Source organism: Rhinatrema bivittatum, chromosome 5, assembly GCF_901001135.1.
Source record: "Rhinatrema bivittatum chromosome 5, aRhiBiv1.1, whole genome shotgun sequence".
NCBI classification, from domain to species: Eukaryota; Metazoa; Chordata; class Amphibia; order Gymnophiona; family Rhinatrematidae; genus Rhinatrema; species Rhinatrema bivittatum.
In genome coordinates, this window is record NC_042619.1 from 308,175,809 (window position 1) to 308,196,912 (window position 21,104).

Sequence of the window (21,104 nt, forward strand, 5' to 3'; positions counted from 1 at the left end):
CTCATCACTTAGTGCTACTGTACAAATATATATGAGTCAGTCTCTGCACTTGGGAAATTCATTTATTGAGAAAATGGTTAAAACCAAAAAGGTTATGATCAGGAGAATGAGAGGTTAAGATTTAAAAGCAACTTCAATAAGGTTGGGTTTTAGACTGGATCTGAATAAGACCAGAGAGGGCTAATGATGCACCAATTCAGAAAATCTATTTCAGGCGTATGGGGCAGCAAGACGGAAAGCTCGGATCTGAGAACTGGCAGTAAAGGAGGAGGAGAAGGGCAGAAGGAGATAGATGAGCAGGGATCCTGAGGAGGAGTGTAAGGAGAAATAGGAGAGGTAATGAGCTGCTGCAGAGTGAAGGCTTGGTAAGAGAAGTTTGAGCTGTAGTGTAAGTGGATAGAGAACCAATGTAGTGACTTGCGAAGAGGGGTTATATGGATGTAGTGACACTGGAGGGAGATAAGATGTGTAGCTGAATTTTGCATAGATTGTAATGGAGACAGGACCTGTGAGGATCAGGTTGCAATAGTGTAAGTGGGAGGTGATGAGACAGTAGATAACAGTTTCAGTAGTGTGCTCAGAAAAGCAGATTTGTGTGAGAGAGAGAGAGCGTCTCTGGGATGGCACACACATTAGTCAATTATTTATAGCACTGTAGGAGGGTCAACTAGTAACTCGAGGTGAGGTTTTGGTTGATACCTAGGTGCTATCAACCTAGAGTGAGAGTACATGGTAGAAATCTCATCTTTGTGTACCTTTCCTCATTCCATATCACATCAAATGTTCACTGATGTGTACTGTGCTGTTCATACGTTTCACTGTGAATGCAAAACTGGCCCCAAAACCCTAGACCACCACCAAAACCTCACCTCGCGTTACTAGTTGACCCTCCTACAGTGGTATAAATAGTTGCCTAATATGAGAACCTTATAAACAGTCTCTCTTCCTCCCCCCCATTCATAAACTCCTCCCCTTTGACAAAAATGTGCATATGCATCTTGCGATAAATAATGCATGTATTATGGTGGGTGTTTTAGGGCCCTAACACCTGCACACATTTTGATGAACCCTGTAAGTTTGTTCCTGAGGCAATGGAGGGTAAAGTGACTTGTCCAAGGTCATAAGGCGTGGCAGTGGGATTTGATGCCTGTTCTCCCTGGTTTAAAGCCCACTGACCTAACCACTAGGCTACTCCTCCTCTCCAATAAAAGGTGTTGAAGTTATACAAGGACCAGTAGGGCAGAGAGTGTGCGGCACCTCTTTAGATCTAGCATCTAATGGCTGATGCAGTCTTGGTTTTGCCCCAATGCATCTAAGGACGTGTAGTTCTTACTTTCTTTAGAAAAACAGATAAATATATAGTGAATGCATGATAATGGACACAAAACTGAGGCTGAATTAGCACAAATTTGAAACTTGTGAGCTACAGCAGCAATTGTCAAGATTTGGGTGGGAGCCTTGATAACTGGCAATGCTGCTCACAAGTTTCAAACTTGTGTTAATTCAGCCCCTGTTTGTGTCTACTTTTCTTAAATGGGCTGGAACTACGTGTCCCCAGATGTAATGGGGTGAAATCTGGACTGGCTCAACCTGTCCCTGGTGAAATGGAGTCCTCTAGTATCTTGCCTGTAGGGCCTAATGCTGCTTCAAGACATCTCCAGGTACACTCTACCTGAATGACACATACACTTACTATCCAGGGGTGCATCTGAGATCTGAAAGGAAAGAGACACAGGAAACAATTACTAACCAAAATCAGGAAAAGAATCCAGGGGGAGAGGATAAAGCTGAGCCTTCCCCTTCCTCTGCATACACACACTGTACCCCAGTTCTGGCCCTGATGCAATAAGGTGCACTGGCTGTGCACACAAACTTTGTGCTCAATGAAGCAAAGAATTTTGCGTGCAAAGTGCACACAAATCCACACAAGAAATGTGTGCACAAGTTAGTGCTCCTTCATTTCAATCTCATCTTAATGAAGTCATTACTCTCATGCAGAGCTGCATAGGCTTAACAACTCCTGGTCAGAGCTGGAGTAAAGTTTCTCAGGCTAATATTAGTCTAGGGCTGAACTCAGAGTTCATGTTGGGTGGTCCTGTGCTCAGGATTTATTCATATAACACACAATTTGTGCATAAATCAAGTGTTTTGTGGGTGGACCATAACGCCTTTGCACCTGAGAGCTGCAGCTGCCACGACCATGACCATCATCTTGGTTAATACTTGTGATGCTGTCGCCAGACTGAAAGATAATGCACAGAACTGAAAATATTCCCACAGGACACAAAACTGCAGGTACTTCTGAACATGTTCCCAAATGGGACTGTGTAGACAGGCCTCTGATAAATCTAGGGAACACAAATATTTCCCCTCCCAAAGAGCAGAGGCGACCGAGCACAGATTTTCCATCAGCAAACTACGGTTTACCCCTTTGAGTTCCAGAATAGGATGAAAGGACCCACACTTCTTGGGCACTATGAAATAAATGGAGTATCGGCCCTGCCCCAGTCTGCATGGAGGCACTGGCAACACCGCCCACAGAAGCTGTAACTTTAGTAATGTCTGGAGGACCGCTCACTGCTTGGCCGGAGCAGAGCAAGGAGATGCCATAAAAGCATCTCGAATGGGCTGTTGAAGATCCAGCGCATACCCGGAGTGGATGTTCTCCATCACCCACTGGATGGACATTTTGTGGGTCCACTCCCTGTAGAACTCCTGCAGCCCCCTACAGGAGGCAGGAGCGAGTGGACTTGCTAATCCTCATGAGGAGGGCCTGCTGGCCCCCGAGGTGGGACCGAAATCAGTCCTTTGCTTTCTGGAACCTTTGCTTTCTGGAACCTGACTTCCTGGAGCTGAAAAAGTAGATTAGGCGGTACCAAAAAACTGCCGCTCTGTCCTGTAATGCATGAAGACCTGAAATTGCTCCTGACCTGCCCTGTAAAAGGACAAGCCTTTATCCTTTGGGAGTCGTTGAAGCTTAGGAGCCCCTATATTCTTCACCAACTGATCCAGATCTTCACCAAACAGCCTGCCCTTAAAGGGTAGTTTTTCTAGGTGGGTTTTGGACCAAGAATCTATCCTTGCTACATCTTCGTTCTCCGGGAGCTGCTGAATCCATCGAAGGAGCGTACATATTACCAGCATGGAGCAAATGGAGATCTTAACCGCCATTGCCAAAAAGACGAACAAACTCTTCAAGGGAGGCTCCATCTTTCGATCTTGGGGACCTTTCAATGACGCACCACCCTCCGCAGGGATACTGTGTGCCTCATGACCAATGTGGCCACTGCATCCACCATCAGAATCTAGAAAAACTTCTGTATCATATCCGGCAAGAGAGGACACAATCTCTGCAGAAGACTAACTCCCTTTAGTGCAGATGCCTCAGTTTTGTCAGCCTCCCTCTGTTGGTATGGGGAAACAATCCACTTGTTAAGGGCACAACTGGTGTAGCAAGACAAGATGGAAGCAGCATTTATCCAGACAAGTTCCCATTTATCCGATTAAGTAGCGACACTTCTCCAGACAAGTTCCAACTAAGTAGCAAAAAAGGCGCTACTTATCCTGACAAGTCTTAAAATGCTACTTATCCAGCTAAGTCAGATGGCTGGATAAGTAGCGCTTTTTAGACTTATCTGGCTATCTTACTTAGCTGGAAAAGTGCTGATTTTTATGTGCGCAACTATTTGAAAATTTACTTCAAAATGTTTCCTGTGCAGAAAATGTGTTTTATATGTATAAATCATATTTTATGCATGCTAAGCATGTCTATGCACATTTTCAGGTTTGCATGAGTTTTTTTTTTTAAACTATCAGTGCATTAGCGAACTGCATGGGGAGTTAACTGAATTTTTACTACAAGTAAAAAATATGTGAGCTAAAATTGAGCTCCCAAGTTTTACGCCGATTTTATTGCATCAGAAGCTCTGTTTGCACCTTAGTCCTGTTCTGCAGCACTCCTTGCTTTCCAGAACCGAGACTCCACAACCAGAGCTCTGTTAGTGCATCTCAGATCTGCCTTGCAGCACATCTTATTATTCCAGGAAATCGCCTCTCCCCCCACCTCCCCCCCCCATACAGACAGCTCTGTCAATGCACCCCAATACTGTCCTGAAGAACCTGCAAGGATTATTTCAATCAGCATTAATTTTTCATGTGAAATCTCCACACCCCCATCCTTAAACAAAAAGACACACCGCATCAAAGCACAACTCACGTGTTTTTCACCAAGGATGGCAGGTTTTGGCCTGTAAAAAAAAAAAAAAAAAGGAAAGAAAGCTTTTATTCATGAGTTGAAACTTACCCCTACCTCAGTATTTATTTATTTATTTATTTAATTTCAAAATTATTTATATCCCACCAGTCCAACATTCATGGCAGGGTTTAATAAAAACACACATAAATCAAAAAGTAAGCATTACAAAGTAAAACCATAAACAGTGAAGAAACAGAAATTACTATTTACATAAGAACATGCCATACTGGGTCAGACCAAGGGTCCATCAAGCCCAGCATCCTGTTTCCAACAGTGGCCAATCCAGGCCATAAGAACCTGGCAAGTACCCAAAAACTAAGTCTATCCCATGCTACTGTTGCTAGTAAAGGCAGTAGCTAAGTCAACTTAATTAATAGCAGGTAATGGACTTCTCCTCCAAGAACTTATCCAATCCTTTTTTAAACACAGCTACACTAACTGCACTAACCACATCCTCTGGCAACAAATTCCAGAGTTTAATTGTGCGTTGAGTAAAAAAGAACTTTCTCTGATTAGTTTTAAATGTGCCACATGCTAACTTCATGGAGTGCCCCCTAGTCTTTCTATTATCCGAAAGACTAAATAACCAAATCACATTTATTTGTTCTAGACCTCTCATGATTTTAAACACCTCTATAATATCCCCCTTATCTGTCTCTTCTCCTTGATAATTTCATTTTCTTTAATATGGATAGGTGGATCCAGAACCAGTGGGTATGCACCTCTACCAGCAGATGGAGACAGAGCAAAGCTGATGTCACGGTATATATATCCCTGCACTGACATCAGCCTGCCAGCATTCTCTGCAAAAGCCAACTGTGGACAGACTAACAAAACTTGATTATTAACAGACCATCATTGCAGCATGCAGACAACAGAAACCACTGAGCTTAGACAAGGAATGTAATAACACTAGTCTAGGGGACTGGATTGTCACTTACCAATACTCCCTGGAACACACAGCCACGCAGGAGGACAATAGCACAAACATCCAGCAGTCGAGGGCAGGAAGGTGGATCCACCTATCTGTATTAAAGAAAATTAAATTATCAGATAAGTAGTAATTTCTCCTTTCTTAGCATTCGGATAGGTGGATCCAGAACTAATGGGATGTACCAAAAACTACTCCGAAACAGGGCAGGAGGCTGCCCATGAAGGCTGCGTCTTCCTGGACCCACACATCTAGGCAGTAATGCCTAGAAAAGATATGTAAGGAGGATCACGTTGCAGCTTGGCAAATCAACAAAAGACAGCAATCTAACCTCTACCAATGACACTGCCTGAGCCCTAATGGAATGAGCTCTAATCTGACTAGGCAACAGCTGCTCCGCATCCACATAGGCGGTCGTGTCTACCTCCTTAATCCATCCAGCAGGCTATTGTAGCCCACAACGCCGGCTTACCCTTTTACTCCCATCATGGGGATATCATAGAGGTCTTTAAGATCATGAGAGGTCTTGAACGAGTAGATGTGACTCGGTTATTTACACTTTCGAATAATAGAAGGACTAGGGGGCATTCCATGAAGTTAGCAAGTAGCACATTTAAGACTAATCGGAGAAAATTCTTTTTCACTCAACGCACAATAAATCTCTGGAATTTGTTGCCAGAGGATGTGGTTAGTGCAGTTAGTGTAGCTGGGTTCAAAAAAGGTTTGGATAAGTTCTTGGAAGAGAAGTCCATTAACTGCTATTAATCAAGTTTACTTAGGGAATAGTCACTGCTATTAATTGCATCAGTAGCATGGGATCTCCTAGGTATTTGGGTAATTGCCAGGTTCTTGTGGCCTGGTTTGGCCTCTGTTGGAAACAGGATGCTGGGCTTGATGGACCCTTGGTCTGACCCAGCATGGCAATTTCTTATGTTCTTATGTTCTTATGGAGTATAAACAGCCAGTTTGTCTTCCTGAGAAGCTCAGAAACCTTTAAATACCTCAAGATATGCCTCTTAACATCTAAGGACCGTAACAGGCGATATTCTTCTACATCTCTCTCCCTGTCCAGAGTTGGCAGGGAAATCGATTGATTCAAATGACAAGCTGAGATCACCTTGGCAAAAAAGACGGAACAGTACGCAACTATATTGCCTGCAGAGTCACTGTTGCAGTCTAGGCAGCTGCAGTCCAGGTGTGAACCCTTGAGCCGGCCTACCCTGAAGGCAGAGTAGGTCGGGAGGCGGAGCCACAGGCAAAGGTCTTCACCCGTGTACCAGGAACCCCCCAGGAGGAGCCCGTAGGGTCCTGGAACCTTGGGACTTAGGAGCACAGTAACAGTCTTTATAGAAGAAGGCCTGGGCAAGGGTAACCACAGAGTCCAGTAAACAGGGAGAAGGAAGGCCCGGCGAGAGCGGGGCGGTCAGATAGAGTCTCTAGCTTGCTGAATGGAGGCAGACTGCGAGCAGGCCTGGAGTCTGTAGTATGCCGCGGAGTGGAGCAAATAGATCCCAGGAACAGAGTCTGTAGCGGATAGTGGGCTGTGACCCGCTGAAGGCAGGACTGGAGTCTGTAGCGTGCAATAGAGCTGGAACAGGTGGTGAGTAGGAACGGAGACGAACCCCAGTCAGGCTGGCAGCCAGTAGCAGCGGTCTCAGGAACAGGCAGGGGTCGGAGGCTGGCGGCAAGCAGGAGTGGAGTCGGGCACAAGCTGAGGTCAAGGCAGGTGGCAGGCAGAAGCGGAGTCGGGCACAAGCTGAGGTCAAGGCAGGCGGCAAGCAGAAGCGGAGTCAGGAACAAGCTGAGGTCAATGGCAGGCGGCAGGCAGAAGCGGAGTCGGGCACAAGCTGAGGTCAAGGCAGGCGGCAGGCAGAAGCGGAGTCAGGAACAAGAACTACTAACTACTAACTACTAACTACTAAGAACTACTAACAGTAGCGACCCTTGTTCCAAGGCAATGAGAAGGCAGGCGAACGCCGGTTAAATCAGGCTTGGGGCGTGGCGTCGTTAACCCAGGCGGGGCCAGACTTCCGGTGACCGTGCGTCCATAATGTGCGTCCTTGCGCGCGCGTGCGCGCGTGGCAGCAGCAAGATGATCTGGCAATGGCGGCCGCCCTGAAGGCCTAGCGGAGCCGCGGGAGCGGCGTTCCCCCCATTGAAGGTGAGCACCAAGCACGGCAGACAGAGGGGAAGCGGTGGAGACCGCAACAGTCACTTACAGAAACTGTTCCCGGCAAGACAATGCCCGCAGTTTGGAGACTCTAGTCGCCGAACAATTGCCACAAGAAACACCATTTTCAACATAAGTAACCTTAAGGAAAAGGATGGGCAGCAGTCGGAAAGTGGGACCTGCCAGAAAATCCAAAAACCAGATTAAGACTCCACAAGATTACTGGCAACCGCTGAGGACGAAGGTGCTTTACCTCTTTTAGAAAAGGAACCACACTGGATGAGCCAATAAGGATCCATCATTCACCTGACCTCGGAAACAGGCAAGAGCCACCACCTGTACCCTTCAATTAAGAGCCAACCCTTTTCTCAATCCATGCGGCAAAAAAAATTCCAAAATGACTGGGATCTCAACCTAAAAAGGGGGAATCCTTTGATCCTCACACCAAGGCTCACTCACCAAACCTGCACATAGGATAAGGAAGTGGAGAACTTGCTCGCTCATAGCAAGGTGGCAATCACTGCAGTTGAATAAGCATGCTTCAGCATTCAAGCTCTCTCAAAGGTCAATACCGTAAGACAAAATCAAGTTGGATATTCGTGAAGAACAGGCCCCTGCCATAGCAAATCCCGGTGAACTGATAATCAGATAGGAGGGTCCACCAGGATCCTTCGCAAATCTGCACACCACAGCCCTTTGGGCCCCAGAAGCACCATCCCTATGTCTCTCGATCCTCTGAATCATTCTGCCCAACATGGGCCACGGGGGAAAGACATATAGGAACTTGTCCACTGGCCACTCCTGCAAAAGGGCATTGATGCTCAAGGACTTTTGATCTCCTTCAACTGAAGAAGTGAGGAACATTGTGAGATATCACCAACAGGTCTAGAAAAAGAAGACTGCAGTGGTCCACTATGAGCTGGAACACCTCATTTGACAATTCCCATTCTCCTGGGTCCTGATTCTGCTGAGAAATTCGGCTCTAACATTGGCTTTTCCTACAATTTGGGAGGCTGAAATTGCCTGAAAACACACTTCTGCCCATTCCATGAGTTGGGCTATTTCCTGTGAAACTTGCTGGCTCTTAATTCCTCCCTAGCGATTGATATAAGCCACTGTCATTGCATTGTCTGACATTATCCGGACTGCTCGACCCAGCAATTAGTCGACAAATCTTAAGCAAGCCAACTGGACATCCCAGGCTTCCAGCCAATTGAAGCTCCAGAGAAACTCTTCTAGACTCCAGTGTCCTTGTGCCTCCTGACAGTGGGCTTCCCAACCCAAGAGGCTCACATCCGTCATGAGTACTAGCCATCTGGTGATTGTAGGGAAACCCCCTTCTTTAGATGGTCTGCTTGCAACCAGCACTGCAGCTGTATGCTGATTTCCATTGGCAAGTGAAGCCATATTGAATAGTCTGTAGACTCCAACAAGCCAGCAGAGTGTGCTGAAGAGGGCGCATATATGCCCTTGCCCACGTAACCACCTCTAGGGTGGCTGTCATCAAACTGAGCACCTGGATATAAGACCACACTGTCGGGCGTATTGTTTCTGCAATAGTCGCACCTGCGCCATCAGCTTCTGAATGTGGCCCTCCGGCAGGAACACTTTGCCTTGCTTCATGTTGAACGGAACACCGAGATTTTTTTTTTTAATTTATTTAGATTTTTATATTCCGCTTTTCACACTTTTTTAAGCTCTTCAAAATGGATTACATTCAGGTACTGTAGGTATTTCCCTATCCCCAGAGGGATACTCCAGAATCTGGGATGGCTGTAGAATGCTCTTGGCCAAATTCACCACCCATCTTAGCTCCTGTAGAAGGAGATTATCTTGCGTGAGACCCAAAGGCTTTTTTGCAGACTCCTGGCCCAAATCAGCCAATCGTCTAAGTATGGGTGAACCAGAATGCCATCCTTACTCAATACTGCCGCAACCACCCTTATAACTTTGAGAAAGGTTCTAGGTGCGGTGGTCAATCCAAAAGGCAGCACTCAAAACTGATAATGTTGCCCCAAAACAGAAAACGCAGAAACTGTTGATGCTCCAGATGGGTGGGAATATGAAGGTTCGCCTCTGACAAACTCCGGGAAGTCAGAAACTCCCCTGACTGTACTGCTAGTAAGGTTTCCATGCACAAACGAGTCACCCACAAATGACTCTTGACTCCCTTGAGATCTAGGATGAGGCGAAAAGAGCACTCATTCTTGGCACAATGAATAAATGGAATACCGGCCCATATTTTCTTATGATATGGGTACTGGAACTACAGCCTTGCAGGCTGAAAAGCCTTAGCAGCGTACACTCCACTGCTCTCTTCTGCAGAGAGTTGCAGGGAGATACCATGAAACTGCTTCGAGGGACACTGAGAAACTCCAGAGCGTAACCATCTCTCAACACCTGCAGAACTCACTGCTCTATGCATCGAGAGGCTCGGGGGGGGGGGGGGGGGGCACCACTATCCGAGCCTGCACTCCTTCCAGACTGCCTGGGACGAAAAAACTGAGACATGCCAAAGCCGCTCCTCTATAAGGTCGAACATGTCTGAAATCCCTAGCATGACCTGATGTGTCGAAGATTTGCTTCTTATCCTCTCGTAACAGAGGAACCTGGGACTCACCCCACTTATTGGCCATTTTTTCTTTTTTTGCTCACTTAAAACAAGAGTGGTCCTTTAAAAGGCAATTTTGTAAGATTGTATCAGCCAATTCCTGAGCCAAAGCTTCCAATGTGTGGACTAGATCGCAGCCTGCATCTGCCCAAAAAGGCGTCAGCCAGTTCCATCACTGCTCTGGAATTCACACCAAATTCATCGACTTCCTGAAACAAGAGTGAGCCACTAGGGAGACCTCCAAACAGACGGGCCCTGATGAAGCAGCCCCCGCGAATCCCCGAAGACGAGGGGAAGCCGCCACCGACAACTGAATGAGGTCTGCGAACCATGGACGGCGTGGCCACTCCGGTGCCACCATGACCACGTTGGACGGGTGCAATTTTATGCGCCGCAGAATCTTGCCGATCATTGGCCATGGGGGAAACACCTACAGCAGCACATCCGTCGGCCAAGGAAGCACCAACGCATCGACGCCCTCTGCTCCCGTCTCTCGACGCCGACTTTAAAAAACGCGGAGCCTTCGCGTTGTGCCACAGGGCCATCAGATCCATGTGGGGAACTCCCCACGTCCTGCAGATGAGGAGAAACGCTTCGTCCACCAATTCCCACTCTCCGGGATCTAGACGATGCCTGCTGAGAAAATCCGCCTGTACGTTGTCGACCCTGGTGGCGTTGTCCGACAGTACCCGGACCGCCTGTCCCCGCACCAATGGTAGGAAGGCTTGGAGAGCCAGACGGACCGCTCTGGTCTCGAGGCGGTTGATGGACCACTGAGCCTGTGATTCTGACCAAAAGCCTTGTACCGACTTCCCTAGGCAAACTGCTCCCCAGCCGGGGAGACCGGCATCCGTGGTCACCACCGTCCATTCTGGACCGAGAAGGGAGACGCCACAGGACAGATGACTTGGATCCAGCCACCAAAGAAGACTGGACCGTGCAGGTGAGCGAACACCCAGGGTACCAACGCGAGCGTTGAAGCCATAGACCCCAACACCGTCAGGTAATCGCAGACTCGCGGACGGTGAAGAGACAACAGACGCCTCCCCTGAGATTGCAGCTTGCCTATCCGAACTTGAGAGAGGACTACTTTGCCCAGATCCGTGTCGAATAAGGCCCCCAGATATGCCAAGGACTGAGTGGGGTCCAAATGACCCTTGTGGCAATCGACCACCCAGCCCAGGGGCTGCAAGAGCTGGAGGACCCTGTCCACCGCCTGTCGACACTGACTCTCGGACTTCGCCCGAATCAGCCAATCGTCTAGGTAAGGATGAACCAGGAGACCTTCTCGTCGCAGCTGCGCCGCCACTACCACCATCACTTTTGTGAATGTTCGAATGTTCGAGGCACCGTTGCAAGGCCAAATGGGAGCGCCCGAAACTGGTAGAACCACAGAAACTGCTGGCACGATGGCTGAATGCCCACGTGAAGGTACGCCTCCGTGAGATCCAGGGAAGCCAGAAATTCGCCCGGACGCACCGAAGCGATAACTGACCGAATCGTTTCCATTTTGAAGTGGGGAACTTGAAGACATCTGTGTACTCCTGTCAGGTCCAGAATTGGCCTTGAAGAGCCGTCCTTCTTGGGAACCACGAAGTAAATGGAGTAACGGCCCGTGCCGATCGACAGGGACGGGGGACATAGCCCCCAAGCCTTCCAGCCGACGGATGGTGTCCAACACCGCCGCCCTCTTCCCGGAGGCCTTGCAAGGCGAGACCAGGAAGTTGTCCGCTGGGATGCGAGCAAAATCTAACTCGTAGCCGCGTCTTATCACGTTGAGGACCCACTGATCCGACGTCACCTTGGTCCATTACCGGCCGGACTTCATTGGGAGGGCTTGGACCCCGCACCCACCAGGGCTCCAGCTTGCCTCCCGTAACGTTTCCCACGAAAGGACTGCTGCCACTGAGTGTTCCGGGAAGGAGATGCCTATACGAAGGTCCGTCGGATCTGTGAGGGCGCGATTTCCTGGGCCTCCGAAACCGGGACCTGGCCGGAAAAGAGGACCGCGCTCTGGTCCTATCCTCGGGCAGCTTGAATGCCCTGTTCTCTCCCAGAGAAATCATCAAATCATCCAACTCCTTACCGAACAACAACTTCCCCTTGAAAGGTAACAAACCCAGATGGGCCTTGGAAGAGTCATCCGCCGCCCAGTTGCGCAGCCACAGGAAACGGTGCGCCGAAACTGCTGCCACCATGGACCTAGCCGAGGTGCGCAGAAGGTCGTGGAGGGCGTCAGCTCCATAAGCTATTGCCGCCTCCCAACTATCAGCCTGAGACGTCTCTTCTGCAGAGAGGCCCGCATTCGCCTGAAGGACCTGGGCCCAGCGTAAATAGCTCGCACGGCGAAGTTAGTGCAGATTGCGGCCCGCACCCCTAGGGCGGATAATATATCCTCTTGAGCTGCACCTCTAGCTTCCTGTATTGTATATCCCGAAGGGCCGCCGCCCCCGTGACCGGGATAGTGGACCTTTTCGTCACCGCGGAGACCGCTGAATCCACATTTGGAAGTAGAAGAAGCTCCAGCGCCTCCTCCGGGAGCGGGTAGAGCTTATCCATGGCTTTGCTGACTTTCAACCCTAACTACGGGGTATCCCACTCCCGGAAAAATATATATATCCGAAGAAAAAATGAAAAGGAAAAACCACCGCCGGTCCCGTGAGACCTAGCAGAACTGGATCCATATTGGCCTCCTGGCGGACCACCACGGGTGGAGCCTCTATCCCCAGCTCCTGGAGGATGGCCGGGATGAGTGGCGATAGCTGCTCTCTGCGGAACAGGCGGACTACCTTGGGGACATCCCCGTCCGCCGCCTGTGTGCCTTTTCCCGCGACAGGCTGGGCAGCGTCATCCGCCCCCGTCGCCTCGGCCCCCCTCGGGGGCTCTTCGGGATCAGCAGTATCCACCGTGGAGGAATCTTCGGAATCTGACTCCTGAGGTACGCCCCAGGGCCGCTGTTTCCCTCGCGAGGGCTCCCGGGCGCGCACCGCGGTCTTTTTTTTTTTTTTTTTTTGCCTTGTGCTTACTTGGTGGGGCCTGGTGGGGGCCCTCCTCAGAGCCCCCCCCTCGGGAGCGCGTGCTACGCTTGTATATAAGTACCTTGCGCAGCAAAACCGCGAAAATCCTCCGAAAACGAACCTGAGTCAGACGAATCGGCCCCGGAATCCCCCCGGGGCCGAAGCCCCTCCGCGACGACCCCTCCCGCCGCGCCCCGCTGTGGGGATAACACGGGAGGTAGAGCGGAATCGCCAGCCGCGGACCGCGTGAATTCCCTGCCGGTGGCCAAAATGGCCGCCAGTCCCGCGTGAGCGGGAACATGTCCTGAGGCCTATCTAATTGGCCTACCCCTCGCGGCGGCGAACGCGCGCTCCGGGCCCGAGCCCCTCGCGATGCCCCGGACGTTCCTTCACCGCCCGGGACGCAGGCCGAGCAGAGGCCCTCCCGGGACCAACGCGCGAGCGCCGATCCGCAGGCCTTTGAGGGAGAACCGCGAATGCGCGCTCCAGGCCCGAGCCCCTCGCGATGCCCCGGACGTTCCTTCACCGCCCGGGACGCAGGCCGAGCAGAGGCCCTCTCGGGACCAACGCGCGCGCGCCGATCCGCAGGCCTTAGAGGGAGAACCGCGCGGCATGCCGGCGACTGCGAGAAGACAAAAACTGAGGCGCGCGTCAAATTAATAAAAAACGAATTCGGCGACCTTCCCCCCTGCCAGCGGCGCCCCCCCGCGTGAAAAACGAAGGATCAGCGACGCCTAAGCAACGGAAAGCCGGCCGCAACAAAATAAAAACAGAAACAAATTTTTTTTTTTTTTTTTTTTTTTAAAACGCTGACGCTGGCCGCTGTCCCGGGTCCTGGAGCCCTAGTCCTGCAGGGGTGAGTGAACCGGGCTCCCCGGTGTCACCCCTGACGCTGCCACTAGACCAGCCGGGTCCTCGACCCTGGCAGCGGCCTCAACCGGGGGAGGGTAGTCCCCTCAGGACCTCTCAACCCCCCTGGGAGGCAGGGCACCCGGGACGAAGGATTAAAAGAAAAACAAAACCCCAATTTAGCATAAAACAACTAGGCCTAACAAAAACTAGCCCAAAATTCAAAACCTGACTAACCACCAGAATCAGGTCAGACAGGACTGTGACCAGACCTGCACCATCTACTGGAGACAGAGTAAGACTGAGGGGCTGTGACTGGCACAGGGGCATATATGGCTCCGCCCACAAGTTTTAGTCTGTCTCCATCTACTGGTGCGGAGTCACAACCCAGGTGTCCTGGACTGATCCTGGTACGTACAGGGAAAAGAAGTTACTGCCAATTTATTGCCATGACTTCAAGGCTTACTCAGAGATGTCCATGGGAATAGTCATCAGCTTGGTGACAGCACACACAAGCGCATCCACTTTTGGAAGCACAATTGCTCCCTTGCAGCCAAATCCAGGGATTACAGTCCTTCCAAGGCTCATTCCCCTTAAAATAGCTTCAGGGGCACCCCATTCAAGATCAATCAATTCTTGAATATCCTCCATAATAGGGAAGAAATATGAGGCTTTACGCCAAAGAATCAAAATGGGATCTTTCTAGGCTCAGACATGGAATCAACCACCCGGTATGCCCAGTACCTTCAATGTCTGAGAAATCAGAGCTGGTAACTCATCTCCATGAAAGAAATGTAACATTGTTCTATACGGCCCCAGCCTCGGAGAACATTTTTTTGAGGGAGCAAAGATTGGCTTCATCATCTCTGCCATCCGGGTCCCTATCAGTGTGACCTGCAGCATGTCTAGACGTACTCTGATGCTTACCCGCAGCACCAAACACGTGGGAAACTGCAGCCTGCGGATCCTGATCTGTTAAGATTGGCTGGGGCTGACGACTACTCCTGAAGAAAGGACTGCAGCCTTTGAACAATTCCACCCCAGAAAAGGCAGAGGGGCCCATGCCAAAACCAGGAGGCATCTGTCCTGCACCCTCTGCACTACCTTCCCCCGCTGAAGAACCAGTTAGGGGAGTCCTGATACAGGCTCTGGCAGCTCTTTTTTTTTTTAAATTATTATTCCTGCATCATGCTGGGAAGGACTGGGTTTAGCAAAATCAGACAGAAACAATTCTCCCTGAGTCTCCTACCATGCATCGAAAAATCTAAGCCTGAGAGCGGGGCCTAGTTCAGAAGGCTGTTCAACCCGCCAAGCTGCCTGAGTCCCCCAAGCTCCCTTGGAGGTGGGAACGGAGGTCAGATCAGCGCTCCAAGCACGGAGACTGGATGGGAGAGGAATCCCTAAAATCAACTCCCACTCTTTTTATTTAATGTTTAAATACTCTTTACCTGAGCTCAGCCCATCCCAGCTGAGTACAGAGTCAGTCTCCAGTTGCAAGGGGAGAGGGCCTGTACCTTCACCACCGCACTTGGCTTCCTGCACCGCTTACCTTTCAGCTGTTTGGTTTTTTTTTTTTACAGCTAAGTCTATGCTGGCAAAAACCATCTACCGGACCAAGGCACTCATCAGAGGGAAGAATTTAAAGGAATGACCTCAGGAAACTCAACTGAGGGAGGGACCATAAGGTATCACCACAGGAGAGTGGGACAGTAAAACTTCTTTCTTCTTTTCTCCTTCTATAAAAACTCTTAAGGCAATCCCCAGTAGGGAGGTGCACATCCACCATCTGCTGGAGACAGAGAATACTGGCGGGCTGATGTCAATGCAGGGGTATATATACCGTGACATCAGCTTTGCTCTGTCTCCATCTGCTGGTAGAAGTGCATAACCCACCTATCCGAATGCTAAGAAACATGAAGACAGGATACCACATACCTAAAAACGATGACAGCTTAATTCTAAACAGATCATGGACCAATAAAAAGTCTGAGACACTGAAATTAATTCCATCAGAATTTCCATATCACTGCTGAAATCATTGACATATAGACCACTTAACCCCTGCATTGAAAGGCTTGCTTGAAAAGCCATGTGCTAAAAGGGCATGGGGAGGAGGGGGCGGAGGTGATGACCTCAAGGAGACCTTTATTTGCTGACCTTAACGAGTGCATTGGATTATATATATGTAGGGCAGAAGAAATCCAGGATGCCGAGGTATTGTTTAACAGTTTGAAAATCAACATGGCAACTTTGAATTTAATTCTCCAATGAACAGGAAGGCCAACGGAGTGAGTACAGAACAGGAGTAATATGATCATGTCTCTGGGCAGCACGCACAATCCAGGCTGAGGAATTTTGGAGAGCTTGTAGAAACCAATTTTTATAAGATTCTTTGTACATGTGCTCTCGTGGACGGATCTGAATCTAAAATAACACCAAGATTCCGTACCTGGGTCCTAACGGGTAGTTCATGCCCCTCAAATTTAATAAATGTAGATTGGGCAGTGAAAGGAGGAAATCTACTCACTTTTTCTTATATTTAGTGTTAGTCTATTATGATCTAGCTAGCTTTTGATAGATGATAAACAAATGAACATGAAGCCCAAGACGTTTGCACAGGAATGAAAAACTAAACGTCATCTGCGAAAACCTTGTCGTTAATTCCCAGGCCAGCAAGTAATTTGCATAGAAGTGCTAGATATATATATTGAGCAGTGTAGCCCAAAGGGTGGAGCCCCGAGAGGCCCCAGTTTTAACAGAGTGCCATGAGGATGTCGAACGGACTAATCCATACTTGTTGGCTGTGGTCTGTCACCCTACCACCTATCCCCAATCTCTTGAAGCCGGATTAACAATCCAAAAGTCTTCCTCTCCACCTACCCTGTCTCTCTCACACACACAAGCCCTTCTACACATGCAACCACTTCTTCACCTCTGGATGTGGATAGCTCTCAGGGAGGAGAACCTGACCTGAACACTGTCCCACAAAGTGGCAGCATTCATACCTAATACAAATCAGTAAGAGGCAATCTTCAAACTGTCCGCCGAAATGCAAAGCCTGCAGATACTTTTTACCAGTTTTCAAAAGGGAAAAAAAAACCTTTCCCTTTACATTCCCTTGAAAGTTGTCTAAGAAAAAAGTACCCTCACAACTTCGCACCTCCGTTTTTGGATGGGTACTTTTTAATGGGTAAAATTTAGGCGCAGACTTTTGAAAATTTAAGCCCCTCTCTAATCCCTTACTCCATCAGAGATCAGCTGTGCTTATTGAATGCTTTCTTCAATTCTGAATTCAAGAAAGCATGGGACAAGCAGAGGAGATCTCCAAGAGAATAGTAGGGATTGTAGAGCTGAGTGCTTTGTACAGAAGGCTGTAGGGTCTTTTTCTGTGATCAAGTTTCTCCTTTTCTAATTTTATCTGTACATAGGATGGGCAATTTTCAAAGACCCCATTTTTGCAGGTAAAGCACAGGTTTTACCTAAATAAGTGGCTTTGAAAATTGCCCTCCTAGTGCACAGCAAATGCAGCACCGCAATCTCCTCACTTTCACTGCTCTTCCCCACAAGAGGGTGCCACTTACTTGGGTAGCTTAGGGGCACGTGGCATTAGCTGTGGGCCTGGCACCAAGGTCAGGCTGGTTGCTGCCTTCTTCAGTACTGGTACTGGAATGAAGCAAAAAACAGTTATGAGATAAGAGTTTGGAAGCAAGAAACAGGCCCGGCCTTTGCTTGCATTATAACAGGGACATAGGGAACTGAGGAGGAGGGGTAAGTAGAGAGCCCAGGCAGAGCACTAAATGGCCATTGGGGAGTAGTATAAAGAAGAGAGTGAGAATATGGAGAGGATAAGGAGGTGGGAGGCGGAAGGCGGGGGTTGAGCGTAGGGATTAGGTGGGGAGGAGGTGATTATGGACACATAATCAAGTGCCAGAATATATAAATATCATGAGGTAAAGAAAATAAAAATTTCAAATATTGATCATACTAGCAGAGAATCGCAAAATAATATATCTTTATTGCAGCAGTACTTCTGTTATTTTTTCACCAAAGACTTTAACCGAATCAAAGTTTCCGTGGGAGAAGCCAAATTAGGAAGAGAGGGAGGATCAGGATTGGGGGATGGGGGAAGGACGAGCCCTTCTTCGGTTCCATTTCTTTTCTGCCTTGCATCCCCACCATCTCTCCCTCTTTTTTTTTTACCTCCAGTCCTCTTTCTCTCCCTTCCAACCCCCATCCCTAGTACCCCCAAAAATACATGCCCACCCCATGTGTCTCTCTGACACAAATACAGATCTCCTTATCTGATCTTCTGTCTCACATTCCCCAAGTATATCTCCTCTAATTCTCTGTCTCCAACCTTCTATGCCCACAGCCAGTCCCTAACATACCCCTAGCTGATCCATTCTCTCACATTCCCCAAGCCATTGCCAATCCCCCCCTCTCACCCTCCGCTACCTCCTTGAACTGCTCACCACCTCCAAGGCATAACCAGTCACAGCTCCACACTATACCCAAAGCACAATGTGACTAACATCATGGCCTCCACTGCTCACTGCTGGACACTCAATGTGGCCTGCCTCTGCTGCAGCCACTGGTGTAGATTGCCTCCCTAGCAATGTGGCAATACCTCTGCATCATTCAGCCTCCTCACTGCACATTACTTGTGCTCCTGCTTCCAATGCAGCCCACTCTGATTTCACCAACCCAGAGCCGCATATTAGTCTAACTAGGTTTATGCCCTGTGCCCCAACTCTAATGTACCTGTATTTCATCAAGTGAGACAAAAATCTCCTATTGTAAAAGAAGATACTGACACTTTGTGGCCACTGCTTATACTTCAGCATCTCATATTTCTGAACAGTCAAAGTATTATAACAGAGTGGCTGACACACATGGAAATTCCCTGATTGCCTCTATGAATTGCCCTTCACCCCAGCACAGCCTACCCTTCCACTCAGAGCCCTAGTGAAACCTACTCGGCCCCCATCAGAAGCTGCCCTCCCTTCTCTCTCTCTGCAGCCCCAGAAGCAGAACAGTCTGCCCCCTCCCCCCCATCAGCCCCAGTCCAGCCTACCCCTACCCCAACACCAGTTCCAGTATAGCCACACAAGGAAATTTCCAAGATGCTCCTACTTATTGCCCTCCTGCCTCCAGCTCCCGCACAGCCTGCCCTTCCCCTCCAGCCCCATCCCTATCATAGCCTGCCCTCGCCTCCTAGCAGCCTCAGCATAACCTGCACTCCCCTCCCCCCGCAGGCCAAGCCCCCCCCCCCCGCCTGCTCCAGCAGAGCCTGCCCTCCCCCACCAGCCCGAGCCCAGACTCCTTCTGAAGGCTAGGAGCTCTTAGCATCGAGTCCTCACATACAACCTCTCATGCATGTGGTACTCAGTGTAAAAGACTGGCTAACCCTTGACTGCTATCTACATTTTAATTTTATTCAGTTGTTAATGATTTAAAATTTCTAAGGGAGTAGGGATGTTCAAACTAATCTAAAGAACTCTTAATCTATTGGTTTATTTTATATTTGTCCTTCAGTGATACTCCAGAGCCTACAATTAATCTATTTATAACGACCCTGTTACACAACTTATTGACCCTTGTTTTGAACTCATTTCCTGTTAGTGTGTTGAAAATTTATAGGAAGTAGTGGTTTTGGCATATGCCTTCTGATCCTCTGCTGCTGGAAAGAGGGGATGTGGAAACTGGGCTGTGACAGCCAGGACCAGTGCTAGCTTTTCTGCTGCCCAGTGCAAAAAATTACTGTGTTGCCCCCTCCCGATTCATTCAGTCTCTGTCCAGGGCCCATCAAATAAAGCCCAACTCCCTCCAGCAATCTACATTTTTAAAACTTTACATGCCCCTCCCCCCCAAACCCATGGATAGGAAAGGATATGAGGTCTCCTAGGCAAACCTTACAGCCTTGCACACACGCCACCCCTGCAACGCACACACATATTCCCATACCTTCTACACACACACACACACACACACAATTTATACATTTATAACAAATTTTACATGAAAAAGAACATTCAAAAGTACAGTTTTCTGAGGCAATAGTAACACTTATAACATGCATATTATATTTACATGCATTCCTGTGATGCCAACCAGAAAACTCTGCAAAAAGGTTCAATTAGGTCTTACCAGCTAATTGTAAGACCTGACAAACCAGTAACCTGTGGGATTCTCCCTCCCACCAGCAGATGGGGGTAGAGTGCGAAAGCTTCCTCTCTGATGTCATTACCATAAAGACTGGCCCAGCAGAGGGGGAAGTCAGCAGTCTTTTGCCAAAGCATGACTTGTTGCTTGTATTCTTATATCCCCTCCCCCCCTTTTTTGTTTTAATTTAAGGAGACTTATCAGCTCATTCCCCGGCCTGCTCCTTTGTCTGTCTTCTCCTTCCCAGGGTGGCATTTCTCCTGGTATTATAGGATGCTGGTTCTCTACTTTCTGCAGTAAGGGATCCAGGACACATCACAAAATGAAAGAAAATGGTAAGTGGAGAACAGCTTGCCTTTGCATTCAGCTGTGCTCCCTTGTTTATTATGTTTTAACTTACTTATCAAACTCTGTTCCTTTATTCACACGCCTGTTTATTCTTTTCTTACGGGTGGGATTTAGACTGGTCTGTAAGGCTTCGAGGAAAGCCAATCTGCAGGTAAGACCTAACTGAACCTTCCTCTTCTTCCTGCCAGACCAGTGAGCTGCGGGATGTACCTAAGCTGTATTTGCCCCAGGAGGGATCCCTAGTGCTGCTTCCAAGACCCCAATACCATAACTCGTTTCCTCCCTTTCTTGAAGGTGTAATCTATAGCGTTTTGTAAACGTGTGAACAGATGGCCGCCCTGCAAATGTCCTTAGCGTAACTGCTCTGTATTCTGCCCAAGACGCTGCTTGTGCTCTCGTGGAATGAGCCCGTAGCCTCTCTGGCACTGGTTTGTTCTTCATTATATAGGCTGTTGCTATTGTCTCCTTAATCCATCTCGCGATTGAGGCTTTGGATGCTGCCTGCCCTTTTCTGGGTCCTGTGAACAAGATAAATTGTCTGAAGTCCTAAAGTCAATGGTCACTTCCAGGTACTTTAAGAGGCTCCTGTGAACATTTAGGAACCTCAAATCTCTGTTTCCCTACGCATTCCGCCTTCCTAAATCCAGGAAGAGAGATGGGTTAATTGTGATGAAATTCCGAAACCATCTTGGATAAAAAGGTAGGTGGCGGTATGATTGTCACTTTTTCCTTTGAAAAGGATACGTACGGACCCCTGCAGG

General features: G+C 48.8%; 1 protein-coding gene across 1 annotated transcript in view; it reads right to left on the reverse strand.

Moving 5' to 3' along the window:
* Nucleotides 1-21,104, reverse strand: part of SH2D6 (SH2 domain containing 6) — a 152,446-nt gene that overhangs the window by 42,032 nt on the left and 89,310 nt on the right. Inside the window, exons 11-13 of the mRNA XM_029604282.1 lie at nt 17,415-17,496; nt 4,217-4,247; nt 1,688-1,715 (exon numbers count right to left, since the gene is read on the reverse strand). Coding sequence (XP_029460142.1) covers nt 1,688-1,715; nt 4,217-4,247; nt 17,415-17,496 — 141 coding nt within the window. The remainder of the gene's footprint in view (nt 1-1,687; nt 1,716-4,216; nt 4,248-17,414; nt 17,497-21,104) is intronic.